General features: G+C 39.0%; 2 protein-coding genes across 8 annotated transcripts in view; one reads left to right on the top strand and one right to left on the bottom strand.

Annotated features, from left to right (window-relative positions):
- The window catches only part of ADAM12 (ADAM metallopeptidase domain 12), a 190,042-nt gene extending 180,618 nt beyond the window's left edge, over nt 1-9,424 (top strand). For 4 of the 5 annotated variants that reach the window (XM_081192862.1, XM_081192861.1, XM_081192859.1 and 1 more), the window contains 3 exons: nt 656-767; nt 1,411-1,593; nt 6,673-7,228. In XM_081192862.1, coding sequence (XP_081048988.1) covers nt 656-767; nt 1,411-1,593; nt 6,673-6,954 — 577 coding nt within the window. In that variant the 3' untranslated portion in view covers nt 6,955-7,228. Of the gene's footprint in view, nt 1-655; nt 768-1,410; nt 1,594-6,672; nt 7,229-7,606 lie in introns of those variants that run through there. The other variant, XM_081192860.1, reaches the window with a different exon arrangement.
- Nucleotides 9,425-10,300: 876 nt separating this feature from the next.
- The window catches only part of FANK1 (fibronectin type III and ankyrin repeat domains 1), a 38,511-nt gene continuing 32,755 nt past the window's right edge, over nt 10,301-16,056 (bottom strand). The window contains exons 12-13 of one of the 3 annotated variants that reach the window (XR_014007849.1): nt 13,854-13,966; nt 10,301-11,344 (exon numbers count right to left, since the gene is read on the bottom strand). The gene's annotated coding sequence lies outside the window, so the exon portion shown is untranslated. The remainder of the gene's footprint in view (nt 11,345-13,853; nt 13,967-16,056) is intronic. The other 2 variants (XR_014007850.1, XM_081193052.1) reach the window with 2 other exon arrangements.

Below are 16,056 nucleotides of genomic sequence, written 5' to 3'. Positions count from 1 at the left end.
TAAAATTCCACTTCAGAATGGGATGGGCTTAGTCCTGTCCCCTTTGAGAACTGGGATGGACCAGACTCTTAATGGTCCATCCCTGCTCCAGGCAAATAAAAATATCACCCTCTGCTGCTTACCCATGCATCAAATGGGGGTCATTGCCAGACTAGCACAGGTGGCGAGGGCCTCATATAAGAGGGTTGTTTCAGAAAACTACATGCTTGCCTTTTTCTCAGAGCACTTCTCAGATTGCATCAAGGCCACAGGGACCTGCTATTCAGACACACCCTTCTTTTTATTTCACTTTGTGGGTAAGCAGTTAAAAAGGGAAGTTTGCCTTTATTTTGGCCTGCTTAAAATACTGAAACCTTGGAGTAGCATTGTTGTTTCTAGTCCACTGAATGAACCACAATATCCATAGCTGAGGTCATTACAGCTTAAGCACCAGCATCACTAGAAGAGTCTCTCGGGTGTTGTAAAGCAGCATTTCCACAGATTGCAAGAGCTAATTTAACAGACTAGTGGCTCTAAACAAAAAAATCAATATTTTTTTTTATTCCTGCTGCAAGTGTGGTGGATGGATTTTACTTTCACTGTTTACTAAAGAAAGTAAAGATTTTTTTTTAAAAAAATCCTCTGTTAAAAGTATACACACATGTATGTATTTCAGGTCTGTGACTCCAGCAAGGCCTTCCAGTTCATTTGAACCTAATCATGTTTCTATCACAACCCGCAGTAGTACAGATCTGGTGAAAAAGTCACAAAATTTGAATACACCTAAGGTAGGTTCTCACACAAAGTATTGCTGATAAAAATATTTCCCATAAGTTTGAAGTGTTTTTATATGGGGTGATATAATGAAATAGTGAAATTTTAGAGTATTTCTATTAATACATGAAATAAAGGGAAAGCCATCTAGGCCTAAAAATGTACTTTGGTCTCTAAGTTCTAGACAGATGGAGAAAATAGAGAAAATAAATAAATGTATTTCGACTGTGGATTGCAGCCACCATCTCAGACAGGGGCAATGCTTTCTAACATTCAAGGATTAGTGTTCGAGTAAGCTTCTGGAAACTTAATTGGTTGTTCCTTGACTTCAGGAAAGGAAAAGTGGCCATATTAAAAATGAAACAAGTGGCAGTTAAAAGCAATCTTGAAATCAATAGTGTTTACACCTATTAATTATAAGATACGTCTGGGAAGAACTATAGGGATCCACTCCAGTGAAAGTTAAGTATTTTAGGTCCCATTGATTTCAGTGGGAGAGTTAATCTCATACTTAGAACACAGAGTCTTTCCCCCCAATCCCCTCCTCTTGCTTTCTCTCTTTCACTCAAATCAGTGAAATCTAAAAAGGCCAAACTTTGGCCTCATCATGCTTAAACTATAATTGATTTGGTATAATATTGTTTTATGGATCTGCAGAGACATGATCCACAAGGACTGCAACGATATCACACAGGTAATGTTAGCAATCCTGTGAAGACACAGAATACACCATGGTCAAGCCCACCAGAGCGTATTGTCCCACCACTGTGTGAATTACCATGTCCGCAGCCCACTTCCAGAAGGTTGCTGTCTGCCAGCCCCTCACCCAGATGTGATCAGGTACGTGTTTGTGTGTTTATCCGTTTCAACTCTATGGCACCTACAGCCACCATCGGTCCAGAGCAGAACTGGATTGCTAGCTATTTAGATGTCATATTGATTCTTCAAATCACACCACAGAATAGTTTGCTCCATTTTAGTCAATCTCTCTCTTTTGTTATGTCTTTGTTGGTTGATTTCATAGCAGAGTGAAAGGGCATGCTGAAACGGCATGTAATTATTGTTCATACCTCCATTCTAAATATTACCATTGACATCTCTTCCTGCTACACCAGCATATTGTGGTACTTTGTGGCATCTTTCTGATGTATATGCTTACAATATGCATGCCATCTTAAGGATTGGAATGCCCCTTATCCCATAATTCAAGAAGACCCTTCCTGTGGGAAGCTGGAATGAAAGTGTTGCCTTTTCCTATCTGTGTTAATTTTTCTAAATGCAAGAAGTACATTTTTACATGCAAAATCATTCAAACATGCAACCCCCTTGCAGTTTCAGATTGGCTGTACTATATGTCGTCTTTGGAATCTGGAGACTGAGTCAATGAGTCAATTTTATTTTATTTAGAGCCATAAGAGCCATTTAGAGAATAAGGAATAAATGGGAGGAGGTAAATGGCCAGTTAACTCAGCTCTTATCCACCCAGGGAACTGGACTGGCTTTTCATTGCACAGTGTGTTCTGGGCCTCATATACTTCCCCAAATCAGTTTAGAGGGGTGATTTTGGTAAGAAAAACAAACCACAGGGAAAGAAATATGTTTCCTCTCCCATATGCAATCATGTCAAGACTGTTACTTCCCCAATTGCTTAAAATTAGAGGGGAAAATATCAGGGAAAATATTTGCATAGCTGAGTCTGACCCTTTGTCTCTGGAAAGATATTGCTGTGAAGCATGTGTTTTAAAATGTGAAATTGGGTATATTATGACCCTTTTATGTTTCATATCCGAAGACAGTCCACGGGAATTTTATATTGAAGTACTATTTATAACTGCCTAATGTATAAAAACATTTTTTCGTAAGTAACAAGAGCTAGCGGTTATATTGAAAACCATTTCCCTGGCTTACATGTAAAAAACTGACACATTTAAAAAGCCCCCAAAATTACTGATCTAAAGCTAAAGGAATAAATCCATCTGATCTATAAAGACTTACAGTAACACTCCCTGGGGAAACTGGGTCAGTGAACAGGCCTCCCCAGCACACAGAACTTTAGCAATAATGCAAATGATAGCTCTAAAGGCCATCCTGCAACACATCCCCAAAAGGTTGGAACCTATTTTCATGCCTATTTCTATATATTGCCCTGATTGTACTGACAACCTCTCCTGAGGTAGGGGATTGTTCTTCTAACATTGCAATTTTTATCTCCAAATGAAGCACTTTACATGTTGCTGTTGCTATTTATTAACTGATTTATATAAGATCCACCTCTCTAGGCAGTTCACAAACTCTAAGGAGTGAATAGCAGCATTTCACAGACGAAGTCAGGAGAACTCTCCACTTGTACATCTACATGTGCAGAAAACTCTGATTAATGTCAAATAGATGTTCATGGGGGAGCGTGGTGACAGCAGTGGTTGTGGCTGGTCCATGCAGCTCCACACATTCATTTCATGTATGGAGAGAGTCACATGTATCATATAAATATAATTATACAATCTTTGTTTCATAAATTCTCTTCATACTGGAAAAACCTGTTATGTAATAAAATATTTTCCCTTCTGATAAAACATGACCCTTTCCCCCCTCTCAAAGTATGTTACTGCTAAGAGCTACAGTAATAGAATTGTAAGTTATAAACATATAGTATTTCAGTAATATTTCTTCTCCATATGTTTCAGCTTCTGTTTTCCTCTTGTGAAATCTAGCACCTCTACTGATATGTATTTTAACAGCAGCATTTCCTCCTTATAGGATGTAATTAAAGACACTCTTACTGCAGACTGTAATTTTTTTATTTGAAATTAACCTACTTTGAACAATTCAGGCATAGCAACTGAAGACTGTGTGTGTGTGTGTGTGGTCAATTCTTAAGAAGAGATCATCAGACTTATCTCTTGGTACCATCTTTCAAAGAAAAATGGAAACAGCATTTGCTATACCTATATTTGTATCCAGCAATAATCTGTTCATATTGCCTAAAAGAAAAGAGATAGGAGAGATCTATGGTTCAGTTTGTTGTAAATTTGAGGTGTCCCCATGATAGCTGTACTCAGTGTTTTCTTTTTTGTTTTCAGCCCAATGCTAGTGGCCATACTGTTTTCCCTTTTTGAAACAGCAAAATCATGTGGTTAAAATACACTAGAGATTTACTTAAAGGGATAATTTTGGACCTCCTTCAGAGGGAATAATTTCTGCACCTGTTTGGTTTTTATTTATTCGTTAATATTCTTTCTTGTTTGGCGATCACTCGTAGCTGAGTATTGATGTATTTATTAAATATCTATACTGTCCTTCATCCAAGGCTCACAGGGTAGTTTATAATATAAAAACACAAAAACACATACCATAGTAACAATGACAATAACCCCCTCCAAACACCCCCCCATTTAAAGCACTACCGTATTTTTCGCCCCATAAGACACACTTTTTCCCCTCCAAAAATGAAGAGGAAATCGGGGTGCGTCTTATGGGGCGAATGCCTGCAAGCCTCGCGCGCCCGGCAGGAGGTCCCACCAGGTGCGCAAGGCTTGGGGCGGCAGCCCGAAGCACGGGGAGCCCTCGGGAGGGCTCCCCCTGCTTCGGGCGAGTGTCTGCAAGCCTCGCGCACCCGGCAGGAGGTCCCACCGGGTGCGCGAGGCTTGGGGCGGCAGTGGACTGCTTGCGCGCACCTAGAAGCTTGGGGCGCGCTGAGCTCAGCGCGCCCCAAGCTTCTAGGTGCGCACAAGCAGTCCGCTAGCCCTGGGAGAGCCCCGCGGCTCTCCCAAGGCTAGCGGACTGCTTGCGCGCACGCAGAAGTTTGGGGCGCGCTGAGCTCAGCACGCCCCAAGCTCCTGGTGTAGCGCAGCGCACCTGGGGGGGAAATAAATTTTTTTTCCTTTATTTCCCCCCTCCCCAAAATCTAGGTGCGTCTTATGGGCCGGTGCGTCTTATGGGGCGAAAAATATGGTATATTGTCTCTTAAAAAGAGGAAAACAACAGAATGTAAAAAACCAGAGATCTGTTCAAGAAAATTGGAGATATGAAAGGAACATTTCGTACAAGGATTACCATAATAAAGGACAAAAGTGGTAAGGACCTAACAGAAGCAGAAGACATCAAGACGAGGTGGCAAGAATACACAGAGGAATTATACCAGAAAGATATGGATGGCTCATGCACCCCAGGTAGTGTGGTTGCTGACCTTGAGCCAGACATCCTGGAGAGTGAAGTCAAATGGGCCTTAGAAAGGACCGCAAATAACAAGGCCAGTGGAAGTGATGGTATTCCAGCTGAACTATTTAAAATTTTAAAAGATGATGCCGTTAAGGTGCTACACTCAATATGCCAGCAAGTTTGGAAAACTCAGCAGTGGCCAGAGGATTGGAGAAGATCAGTCTACATCCCAATCCCAAAGAAGGGCAGTGCCAAAGAATGCTCCAACTACCGCACAATTGCACTCATTTCACATGCTAGCAAGGTTATGCTTAAAATTCTACAAGGAAGGCTCAAGCAGTATGTGGACCGAGAACTCCCAGAAGTGCAAGCTGGATTTAGAAGAGGCAGAGGAACCAGAGACCAAATTGCAAACATGCGCTGGATTGTGGAGAAAGCTAGAGAGTTCCAGAAAGACATCTACTTTTGCTTCATTGACTATGCAAAAGCCTTTGACCGTGTCGACCACAGCAAACTATGGCAAGTTCTTAAAGAAATGGGAGTGCCTGATCACCTCATCCGTCTCCTGAGAAACCTCTATGTGGGACAAGAAACTACAGTTAGAGCTGGATATGGAACAACTGATTGGTTCAAAATTGGGAAAGGAGTATGACAAGGCTGCATATTGTCTCCCTGCTTATTTAACTTATATGCAGAATTCATCATGCGAAAGGCCGGGCTGGATGAATCCCTAGCCGGAATTAAGATTGCCGGAAGAAATATCAACAACCTCAGATATGCAGATGACACAACCTTGATGGCAGAAAGTGAGGAGGAATTAGAGAACCTTTTATTGAGGGTGAAAGAGGAGAGTGCAAAATATGGTCTGAAGCTCAACATCAAAAAAACTAAGATCATGGCCACTGGTCCCATCACCTCTTGGCAAATAGAAGGGGAAGAAATGGAGGCAGTGAGAGATTTTATTTTCTTGGGCTCCATGATCACTGCAGATGGTGACAACAGCCACGAAATTAAAAGACGCCTGCTTCTTGGGAGAAAAGCAATGACAAGCCTAGACAGCATCTTAAAAAGTAGAGACATCACCTTGCCAACAAAGGTCTGTATAGTAAAAGCTATGGTTTTCCCAGTAGTGATGAATGGAAGTGAGAGCTGGACCATAAAGAAGGCTGATTGCCAGAGAATTGATGCTTTTGAATTATGGTGCTGGAGGAGACTCTTGAGAGTCCCATGGCCTGCAAGAAGATCAAACCTATCCATTCTTAAGGAAATCAGCCCTGAGTGCTCACTGGAAGGACAGATCATGAAGCTGAGGCTCCAATACTTTGGGCACCTCATGAGAAGAGAAGACTCCCTGGAAAAGACCCTGATGTTGGGAAAGATGGAGGGCACAAGGAGAAGGGGACGACAGAGGACCAGATGGTTGGATAGTGTTCTTGAAGCTACCAGCATGAGTTTGACCAAACTGCGGGAGGCAGTGGAAGACAGGAGTGCCTGGTGTGCTTTGGTCCATGGGGTCACGAAGAGTCGGACACGACTAAACGACTAAACAACAACAACATTGTCTCGTAATATTGTACTTTCATTTTCTACAAATAGAAATAGTGAGGAGCCACATAATTTTAATGTTTGTTTCAATTTAAAGCATGATTTGAAGGACTTATGGGAAATAAATTATACTTTCATGACTGAAGAATTATATAATAAAATAGCTATTTCATTAATCTTATAGTAACAATTCTATGAACTTACATTGTATTATAGGAATCTTTCAAGCCAAGTCCTCCTCGAAAACCTTTGCCAGCTGATCCTCAGAAGAACAAATCTGTTCAGTTTAAGAGTTCCTCCACAGAAGTATTTGGGCTTCCAAAACCTGTGCCTCAAATTGCCCCTGTCAGGTTAGTTTGGCTGTTCAGTTGTGCGTTTCCAACAGAAAACATGTTTAAGAAATATTATAAAATATATCTTAGAATTGGCTCTTTTTTGTTGGGAAAACTTAGCTCAAGGATATCCAACATGGTGCCCTCCAACTCCCATCAGTTCTAGTCAGCAAGGGCAATGATCAGGGATGAAGAGTTGGTGGGCAGATCAACATCTGGGAAGTACTGCGATGGCTAGCTTAGTTTCTCACTCACAAAATTGTTTCAGTCATCTAAATAAGCATCTGTTTTCCTGAGCATGTGTTTAGGTACGGCAGTTCTTCTTCAGTTGCTTGTTCTTATCAGCCAGTATATTCCCACGTGGTAAATTTGAGAAGCAATCAGATGTGGTGAGAGGGACTGGATAAAAATTCCCTGAAATAAACAAATTCTACCAAAGCTCTGCCATAAAATATGGGGAAGGGGCTTAACTAATACCAGTTTAAGGACACTAGTATTTATTGAAGGATGCTGTCATTTCAAGATGTCAGTACCCTCACTGACTTGAAAAAAGCTGATTGGCATAAATTACAACCACTTAAAATTATTAATTGTTAAAATATATTTTGTGCCATGAATAAAATGTGCATAAAACAAATGACAGTAAAATATTAAGGTGAAGAGATGCCAGTAAACCCTACATGACCTGAATGCTCCTATTTTCCAAAGATCCTGTAACAATTCCTTAAAGCCAAGATATTTATACTTAATTTCTGTTGCTCCACAATTAGCATGTTTGCTAATTTTATTATTCTGTTTCTGACCCTTTTCTTAAACAGGCCTGCACCTAAACATCCACCTCAAATGCCTAGAGCCTGCAATCCTGCCTATATGAAATGACAACATGGAACATCATTTGTATCCTGGAAAGTGAAGACAGAATTTTGCACTATTTTCATCTCCAGTTGGAGATCAATATTTTTATATCAATAGGTAGAATTTTTAATGTTCAAAACCCATTATTTTAAAGAACTCTGAGCTACTGCCTTTGGTGCTATGCTGTGTGAAGGTGGTTTGCTTCTTTGCTCAGGTACTTGTAAATTATTAATTTATATTTAATATTTATTACAGTGCAGAGCACTGTAGTAGATATTGTTTCACCATAACCAAGTTTTCCTAGGAAGGAAGCCATTTTTGTGATGTTTAAACAGTCTTGAACCATCCATTACAGATTTCTCAATGTTTGGTACAAACGCTTCAAAGTTTATTTAGTTTGGACCTGTTCCTATAAAGAATGTTGACTAAAGCTGAATTGAAACTTTGCTGAAACCAAGAGACAGGTGAAATTTCAAAAGCTAGCGATTGATATTTGTGAATAGAATCTGGAGGGAAAATATTACTTGTATGGATGGAAAATATTACTTCTAGGGTGTGTTTTCAAGGAAGGTTAAAAAAATAAGTGCCAAAACGAAGAATTACCTAAATATCTAGGTTTATCAGGTCTTAGGTATTGGCTCTATCATCAAACAGATGTACATTTTCTGCATAAAAATTCAGATTTTACAAAGTGCATGCTTTTCCTATACAACCAGACCTTTATCATTGTGTGTTGTAACTAAAAATTCTAAATGGCCTGATCCCTGTGCACAGCCAAACCCTGGTTAGAGGGATAGATCTGCTGACACAGCACTACAGTAGTTACTTGTGCTCTGACCACAATACTTAACCCCAGCCAACTTGGTGGTTCAACAAAAGGCTAGTCATCGCTCACCCATCTGTCAGTGGGCACCCTTTGTGGGGCCACACACAGCACCCCCAATCCACTGGAGACTTACCAGAAATCAGCATTCTCATTTTGATGAGAACTCTGGCCCCAAATAAGTTTCTAATATTTGACATTGGAGGCCACAGCAACAGCTTTCAAAGCTAGTTTCACAGAAGTGCTCACTTCAACTCTAGTACTTGCTCTCATTGAGCAGTTGTCAGATTTCAAGTTATAATCCCACCGGTTTCGATAAATCTTTAAACAGATCACACAAACTATTTCTCCTATTATACAGCGAAAAACCCCTACATCTGCCCACATGTGTCATGTCTCATTGTTCTAAATCTTAAAAGGCCTGCTATAGCTGTTTGAAACTAACTGAAAGTCTGTATTTCAAGAGAGTATATAGGCTTTCAGCATGTTTTCTTAATTAAAAAAACTATATTGTACAAGACAGTTTTAAATTCATTGTTTTTGTTGGATGTAGTACATGATTTCTGCGTTAATTGCACTGAAAAGTCTGCAATTTGCATTCTCAGTGCAACACAAAGACTATGTGGTTCAGTAGATCATAATTTAGAGATTGTTTACTGGGTTTCCCTCGTCTCTCTCCTGTTTCGAGCAACATTGCTGTGGATTTTCTGGAAACAATTGGAATTAGAAGAATTTGCACAGGAGATTTTTCAGTTTGAAATTTTCTGATGCCCTAGAAAACGTTCTAATGTAGCATGCATATTTTACTTGTACTCAGCAAACAAGGCTATAAACTTTCAAACTGCCAAGCTAGCAAGCCTTGAAAGCCCAAGCTGGTGGGGCAACTGGGATGGCCCAGATAGAACTGGGAGTCCAGACATGGACTCCTTTCCACCTACAGCTCAGCATATTTATGGGGGGGGGAAACCCTGTCATATTCATAATAGTCAATTAGAACTAGCTTTAGTCTCCTTTCTCCCTCCCTTTTACGAGTATTGAACCAATACCACAGTTGATATTGGTGATACTCTCATTTCAACCCCTGCAAAAGAAAATCACCTTACATATTCTCTTTCATATCAACATAATGTTGGCAAATTATTTGTTCCACACTATATAACTATCTCCAGCACCAAACCTTTGGCCATTACTCCTGCCTATGCAGTGTGCTAATATCCAAAGTGTCTGTGCTTCTTCAGACAGAGAAACAGAACTTGAAGACCTTTTGTCTTTTTCCAGTAAGTAATTTAACTTTCCCAATTACTTTGCCCTGTAACTAGGCAACCACACAGTCATGCTTATGAACAAAGCAAATAAAATATATCCACATCACAAACAAAACCAATAAAGCAAAAAAGAATCCACAGAAAACAGTTTTGCTCCTGAAGCTTGCATATGATATAAATTATAGTATCAGTAATTACACAATAAGACATTCTGGAAAATGTCAATGTAACATTTATGCTAAATGAGGAGAGTTGCTGATGATGGTAGCACTCAACTTTTTAAAGATAGGATTTGGCATTTCATTTTAAATGAAAGGCAGGTGCTGTTGGGGCTCTTTAAATTACCTTTCATGCATCTTGAGTAGTTTATTTTTCTAACAGCACCTTACTTCTTCACTCCATGTTGTTTCATTTGACTGCCATTAATAAAAAACCCCAACTTGATTATTACTAAAGTAGCATTTTATTTTATTTAGCAGGAATCAAATCCTTGGGCGTGATTGCCGTAAAAAGATGTTGGGGTTTGTAAATTCCCTTTTTAATCACTACATTTTTTTTCCTATTCCTGATCATGAAAGAGCTAAAGCAATACTATTTAAGAACTGAACTGTTCAATCAATGAACACTCTGTGCTTTACAAAAGGCAGGTGGTTTCACATGAGGAACATGATCCTCCTCTGCCTAGCTCAGTTCACACTATGTACCACTGCATGTGCAAAATGGAAATCAGATTGGTAGGCTTTAAATGCATATCACCATGTGGATCTGTAGGTGCTCTTCCCTATTTCTTCCCTATGTTTATTATTTACTGGGTAAAGAGCATCAAAACATGCAGCAGAATTTGTAACTGACTGTTTATTTACACTGCAAATCTTCAGTGCAATTTGCATTTTAATGTGCATCCCCATCATGGTAAAACTAGTCATGCATAAGTATCTTTTTAACCAGAGAGAGATAGGTGAGGCCATATAAATAGTATATGTCAGGACTAAAGATACAATATGCTAGTCAGCACATAATACAAAACAGTCATAATATTTCCACAAAGGATTGTAACATACCTTTTAAATAGGCAAGATTACTTCAAAGCTGAATGCAAATACTTATGTTTATTAGCCTTCAGCAAACACTAGGTTTCTCCTGAATTTCATGGCAGCTTGCTTTCTCAGGCTGCTTTTGTATCTATCAGCTTCCCACACTAGAAAATGCTTTTAAACCTCTTACTGTGATGTGAGCAAGGGGAACCTCTTGTTGTGGAGTCAGCAAGGAGAAGCAACACACGGTCTGTTAAAGTGGTAACCTGCCCTAAGACATACTGGTAAAGAGTGGATCAGAGATCTAATTAATTAATTAAGCATTTTAAAGCAGCAGCTGCGCCTTTCAAACAATTTTGCGTTATTAGATAAGGTCATGTATGCTTTCATTCCAGTGAAACGAAAGGCAGTCAATGGAGCCCTGAAGGCCCACTGCTTTTCAGTGGAGTTAAATTGTTTATTTCATACATGTTAAGGCTGATTCACACATACATGTTTGGATGTATCATCACTTACCAGTTCTTCACTCTCAGCCAAATGTAAGAATTGTCTCTGATGAAAGGTATTTCACTTGATATTCTGTAACAGAATTGATATTGTGTAATAGAATTTTCCTATCTGTGGTGATTAATCTGTGATGGCTTAGTCACTAATATTACTGTGCACACATGAACCTACATTCTCTTTAAGGCATGGAATTTATTTTGATAAAAATATATTTAACATTATAATGTTAAACAGATTTAAATTTCTCTGGTCTACAAGCCATCACCCTGATACAAATCCAAATGAAATTCAATGCACAGAAAAAGCTCTCATATCACTATCAATGTTAGTACTGTGCACATTTCTTTTGTCCCTATGGGCTGGCACATTCAGCTGAAAGGAAAACCATTTCATGTCAGGGAGCTTCTGACGTGATTTGGAGAAAATTATTGGATTGGGGAAGCACACTTCAATGGCAAACACAATATTCTCTCTCAACTTTAACATGCACAATAGATTTCAGTAAGCTGAGATTTATGTGTCATATAACGACATAAAGAGCTGCTTATACCTAGTCATACCATTGGGCCCAGGACTGCTTGTTCTGACTGGCAACAATTACTTCAGGACCTTTCCCAGCCCTTCTTCCAGATAATTTCAACTGAACCAGGAACATTTTGTATATAGAGCATGTGCTCAGTCACTTTGCTAGGGCTGCCTCTCGATTTACCTGTATTATGAAACCTTAGGCCACTTGATTTGCATGCATTGTAGTCCTCCTAACAAAATCAGGTAGCAATCCAGAAAAAATAGGTAAAAACAATTATGTCTCAAAGGAAAGTGGATTATTCTCCTACAAAGTAAAGTCTGCTGCAGTGACTGACTTGCCAACCAAGAAGTTATGATTTTCCCTGCGAAGTCGAATAGTATTCTCTCTGTGTGTCTCTCGTGGTAGAGGGAGGAAAGTGATCATTGCTGCACAGTTTCGGTTCATATAAGCATCGGTAACCACAACTTGTAAACATGGATGACATGGCAGATAAACAAATAATTAAACCCAGGAATGATTCAATGATGAAAAGAATCTGTTGATTTTTTGAGTAGCATAGTTTAGTTTAGAATGATTTTGTGAATTCTCAGATATTAGACATTGTTCTCACAGAGCAATCACAAAATATTGACTTGGACGGACCTAGATGCCTTTTCTACTTTAACTCCCTGTCCTAAGACTAGGGTATGCCATAAACAGAGCAGGCGAACCATAGAGCAAAAGAGCAGCAGCTGACTCAAGCAAATAAGCAAAAGTCATTATAGTAAATTGGCAAAAGGAAAAGTTCACTAGCCAGTCTTACCAAGATATACATTACTTTCCTGCACCGTGATCAGTCAGATCCTAGGTATTACCTAAAGACATCTGCTAAGTGTTTCATAACACTTGCTGCTTTACTGCAGCTTGCTTATTTGCAATTCTGGATGAGCCAGGGGAAGGGAAAGACTCCCCCACCCCCAACACAGGCCAGCTGCATGCTCTCAGTGCTAGATTATGGCCAATAGTTTTAGTTGTGGTTTACCACAACTAAACTACTTTGAACCATTACAAGACACGACAGAACAGATTTTGAGCAAGTGTTGAAACAGACCAGAGCCTCTTTCAGTTCATTGAAACCTTTGTATATTTCTTAGTATAATGATAACTAATTCTCTCCTCTTTGTCTCACTGGTAGGGTCTTGCTTACATTACTCCAAACAGAGATGTCCAAAGTTGTTTCAGAAGCTGTTGATTCTGACCTGTCATTGCATAATCCCTGAGCTCCAAATCAAACATCACCTCAGTCACAATCTTCTTAGGCAGCCTTAGGCAAGGCACTACTAATCAACTTAAGCCCTCAATGTGAGGAACAGCCCTATAGGAATTACCCAAACTACACTGTTTTGAATGCTAGATAAATGTTAAGTACTGTAATTAAATATTGATATAACAGTATCAATACTGTTGTTTAAATTAACAGAAAATCCCAAATTCTCTTCCACATCCCTCCTTGTTCATAATTTTGAATTTTGTTCATAATTTTGAATTTGTTCATAATTTTGAATTTTGCTTACATAAAACTGAGAACTCCATGTGCTTCCAGATCCGTTGAATATTTACATAATTAATTTGAACAAGAAATAAATATGAGTCAAGAGCCCCTAAATCAGGGCTAGCTGACCTGTGGCCCTGCAGATACTGTTGAACTACATTAGCCCAAGTCAGCATGGTCAAGGATGGTGGGAGTTGTAGTCCATCAAGAACTGGAGGCCCACAGGTTAACCACCCCACCTTAAACCATCAGATATGCTTCTTCCTCAAGTTAGTTTAGCTTCTAAATAAGCTCTCATTGCACACTCAGAGTGAATCAAGGTGCAAAATTAGTTATGTTGCAGGTTTAATCAGGCACATATGACATATTTTTGCATTTTTAACTATTGCCGTTTATAGTAGGTTTTTTAATGTAACAAAAATGTTCTTAGAATTATACAATCTGATTTACATTTCCTGATATATAATAAAATAATAAATTTGTTAATGCATTAATGGGGAAAAAACACCAAATGAACTTACCTGGTAAGCCAGCCTGGGAACCTGTTAAAGCGTAGGGTATACAGCCCTTAAATAAATCTGATTTGAATATCCCTTCTAAGTTGTAATCACATGCAATCATCATCACAGGGTAACTGTACCAATGTAATAAATAGTCTTTATTACTCAAGATAATGCAAGTTTCCTGTATTACGATTACAATTTCCTGTATCATCCTGGGAAGCAAAGACATTTCAGTCCTTTTATTCTTCTGTTATACTTTACATTTAGGTATCTCTTTTAGCATGAAGCAGGCATATAAAATGCAATGTGAATTGCCATCAGGACTGACTCTGAACAAAAGGTGCTATCACTCTTTGCATTAAGAGTAGCAACTGATATTTTAACTGCTGATAACCTGATCCTTGATACATTTTCATGGAAGTTAAGTTCCATTAGCTGCATTCAGTGGGACTTTCTTCCATGTGATGTTTTTAAGACTGTGGTGATAAGACTGTTAATTGTAAACCATTTAGCACACTATATATGAATATTAGAGTGACATAAGCCATTAATTTTTATGAACCATACCTTTATAATGCTTTCAGTTAAATGTCAGTTTGCTAAAACTTTCTACATAATGCACTGTGTAACAGTTTGCCTTACTTTTATACACTTTTTTGTAATGATTATTGCAGTAACATGTTAAGAGCCTACAAACATGTTTCAATAGCAGGACAATCTATTCCCTATTAAGTATTCTGTATTAAATAAACAGTAAATACATCCTTAGTTATGTACTGATTTGTGTTTTCTGCAATTATTAAAAGGTTTTGAAAATGGAATAATTTATTGAGGAAATAAAACTTTGAATACTTTGTTGACCAGGTATGGGACAATTTATTTTGTCTGCAAAGAACGGGGAACATTTAAAATAATAATCTCATAAGATTCTCCTGAATGTGCTATTAAAGACTGCAATCCTATGCACACATATCTCCCAAAAAAGTTGATTTCCTCCAACTTGTGTACTTACTGCAAGCAAGTACAGAGTCAATCATATTATTATTATTATTATTATTATTATTATTATTATTATTATTATTATTATTATTATGTTAATATTAAAAAAGCTGTGTTGATGGTTCTGATGTCATCATAAGTCTTGTGTTGCTCAGATTAGACTCTAACTTACAAAATACAGTGTTTCTAGAATGGATTTTCTGTTATTCTGTTCAGCTTTTTGCCATTTAGAATCATAGAATTGTAGAGTTGGAAGGGACCCTGAGGACCATCTAGTCCAACCCCATGCAATGCAAGAATATGCAGGAATATGCAGCTTTCCCATATGGGGACCAAACCTGCAGCCTTGGTGTTATCAGCACCATGTTCTAACCAACTGAGCCATTTGAACCAGCTTGTTTCACTATCCTCACCAACTAACATTCTGAATTCTTTCATGTGTGTTTATGCTCCGAACAAAAACTGCAGTATTTGCATGTACAATTACTCTGAGAGAATCTGATTTTAATGAGCAGCTTGCTGTGCATCTATGAGGTGGCCAAGAAACTTGGACAAATACCAATTTCTTACCAGACCAAGTTCAATATACTATTGGCATATAAAGTCCTTAATGGCATTTACTCCATCACTTTGAACTCACACTTTTCCAAGTATTGCATAAAATCCATTCTGCATTTGCAAGGAGTCATTCTTTAGTGTGGCAGCACAAGCCTTAGGAATTCAGGGTCACTGTGGCAGAATGCCACTCCATGGACAGTGGCTCATTTTGCCCTCTCCCAATTATCTTGTTACCTACTTTCTGCTCTACAAAAACCAGTTACACTGCACAAGGACAGCCAAAGAATTTAGCATTGGAGCCAAGCTAGACGTAATTATTTTATTACATAGTATGCCCAGGCATCCTTGGGATTTTTGTCAAAATGGGATCATCATATTGTTGGGAGTAAAGCTACCATTGGTCATAACGGGAGATTTTCCCCCATTGTGAATCACGAGACAGAGAGAGAGAGAGAGAGAGAGAGAACGCGCATGCACGCAACTCCCACTGGGGCCATGGCAGAGACAAAGCGCTAAGCCCCACCTCCAATGTTGTGCTCCCAATCCTGTTCTCCATTCCCCTGCCCTGGCCATTTGGCCTACTACATCACGGCCAAGGACCCTCGTACCTACGGAACCGCCTCTCCCGGTATGTCCCACAGAGAGCCTCAAAGTCCATAATTAG

Source organism: Podarcis bocagei, assembly GCF_964188305.1.
Source record: "Podarcis bocagei genome assembly, chromosome: 4".
Lineage (NCBI taxonomy): Eukaryota > Metazoa > Chordata > Lepidosauria > Squamata > Lacertidae > Podarcis > Podarcis bocagei.
This window is presented reverse-complemented; position numbering and strand designations above follow the sequence as displayed.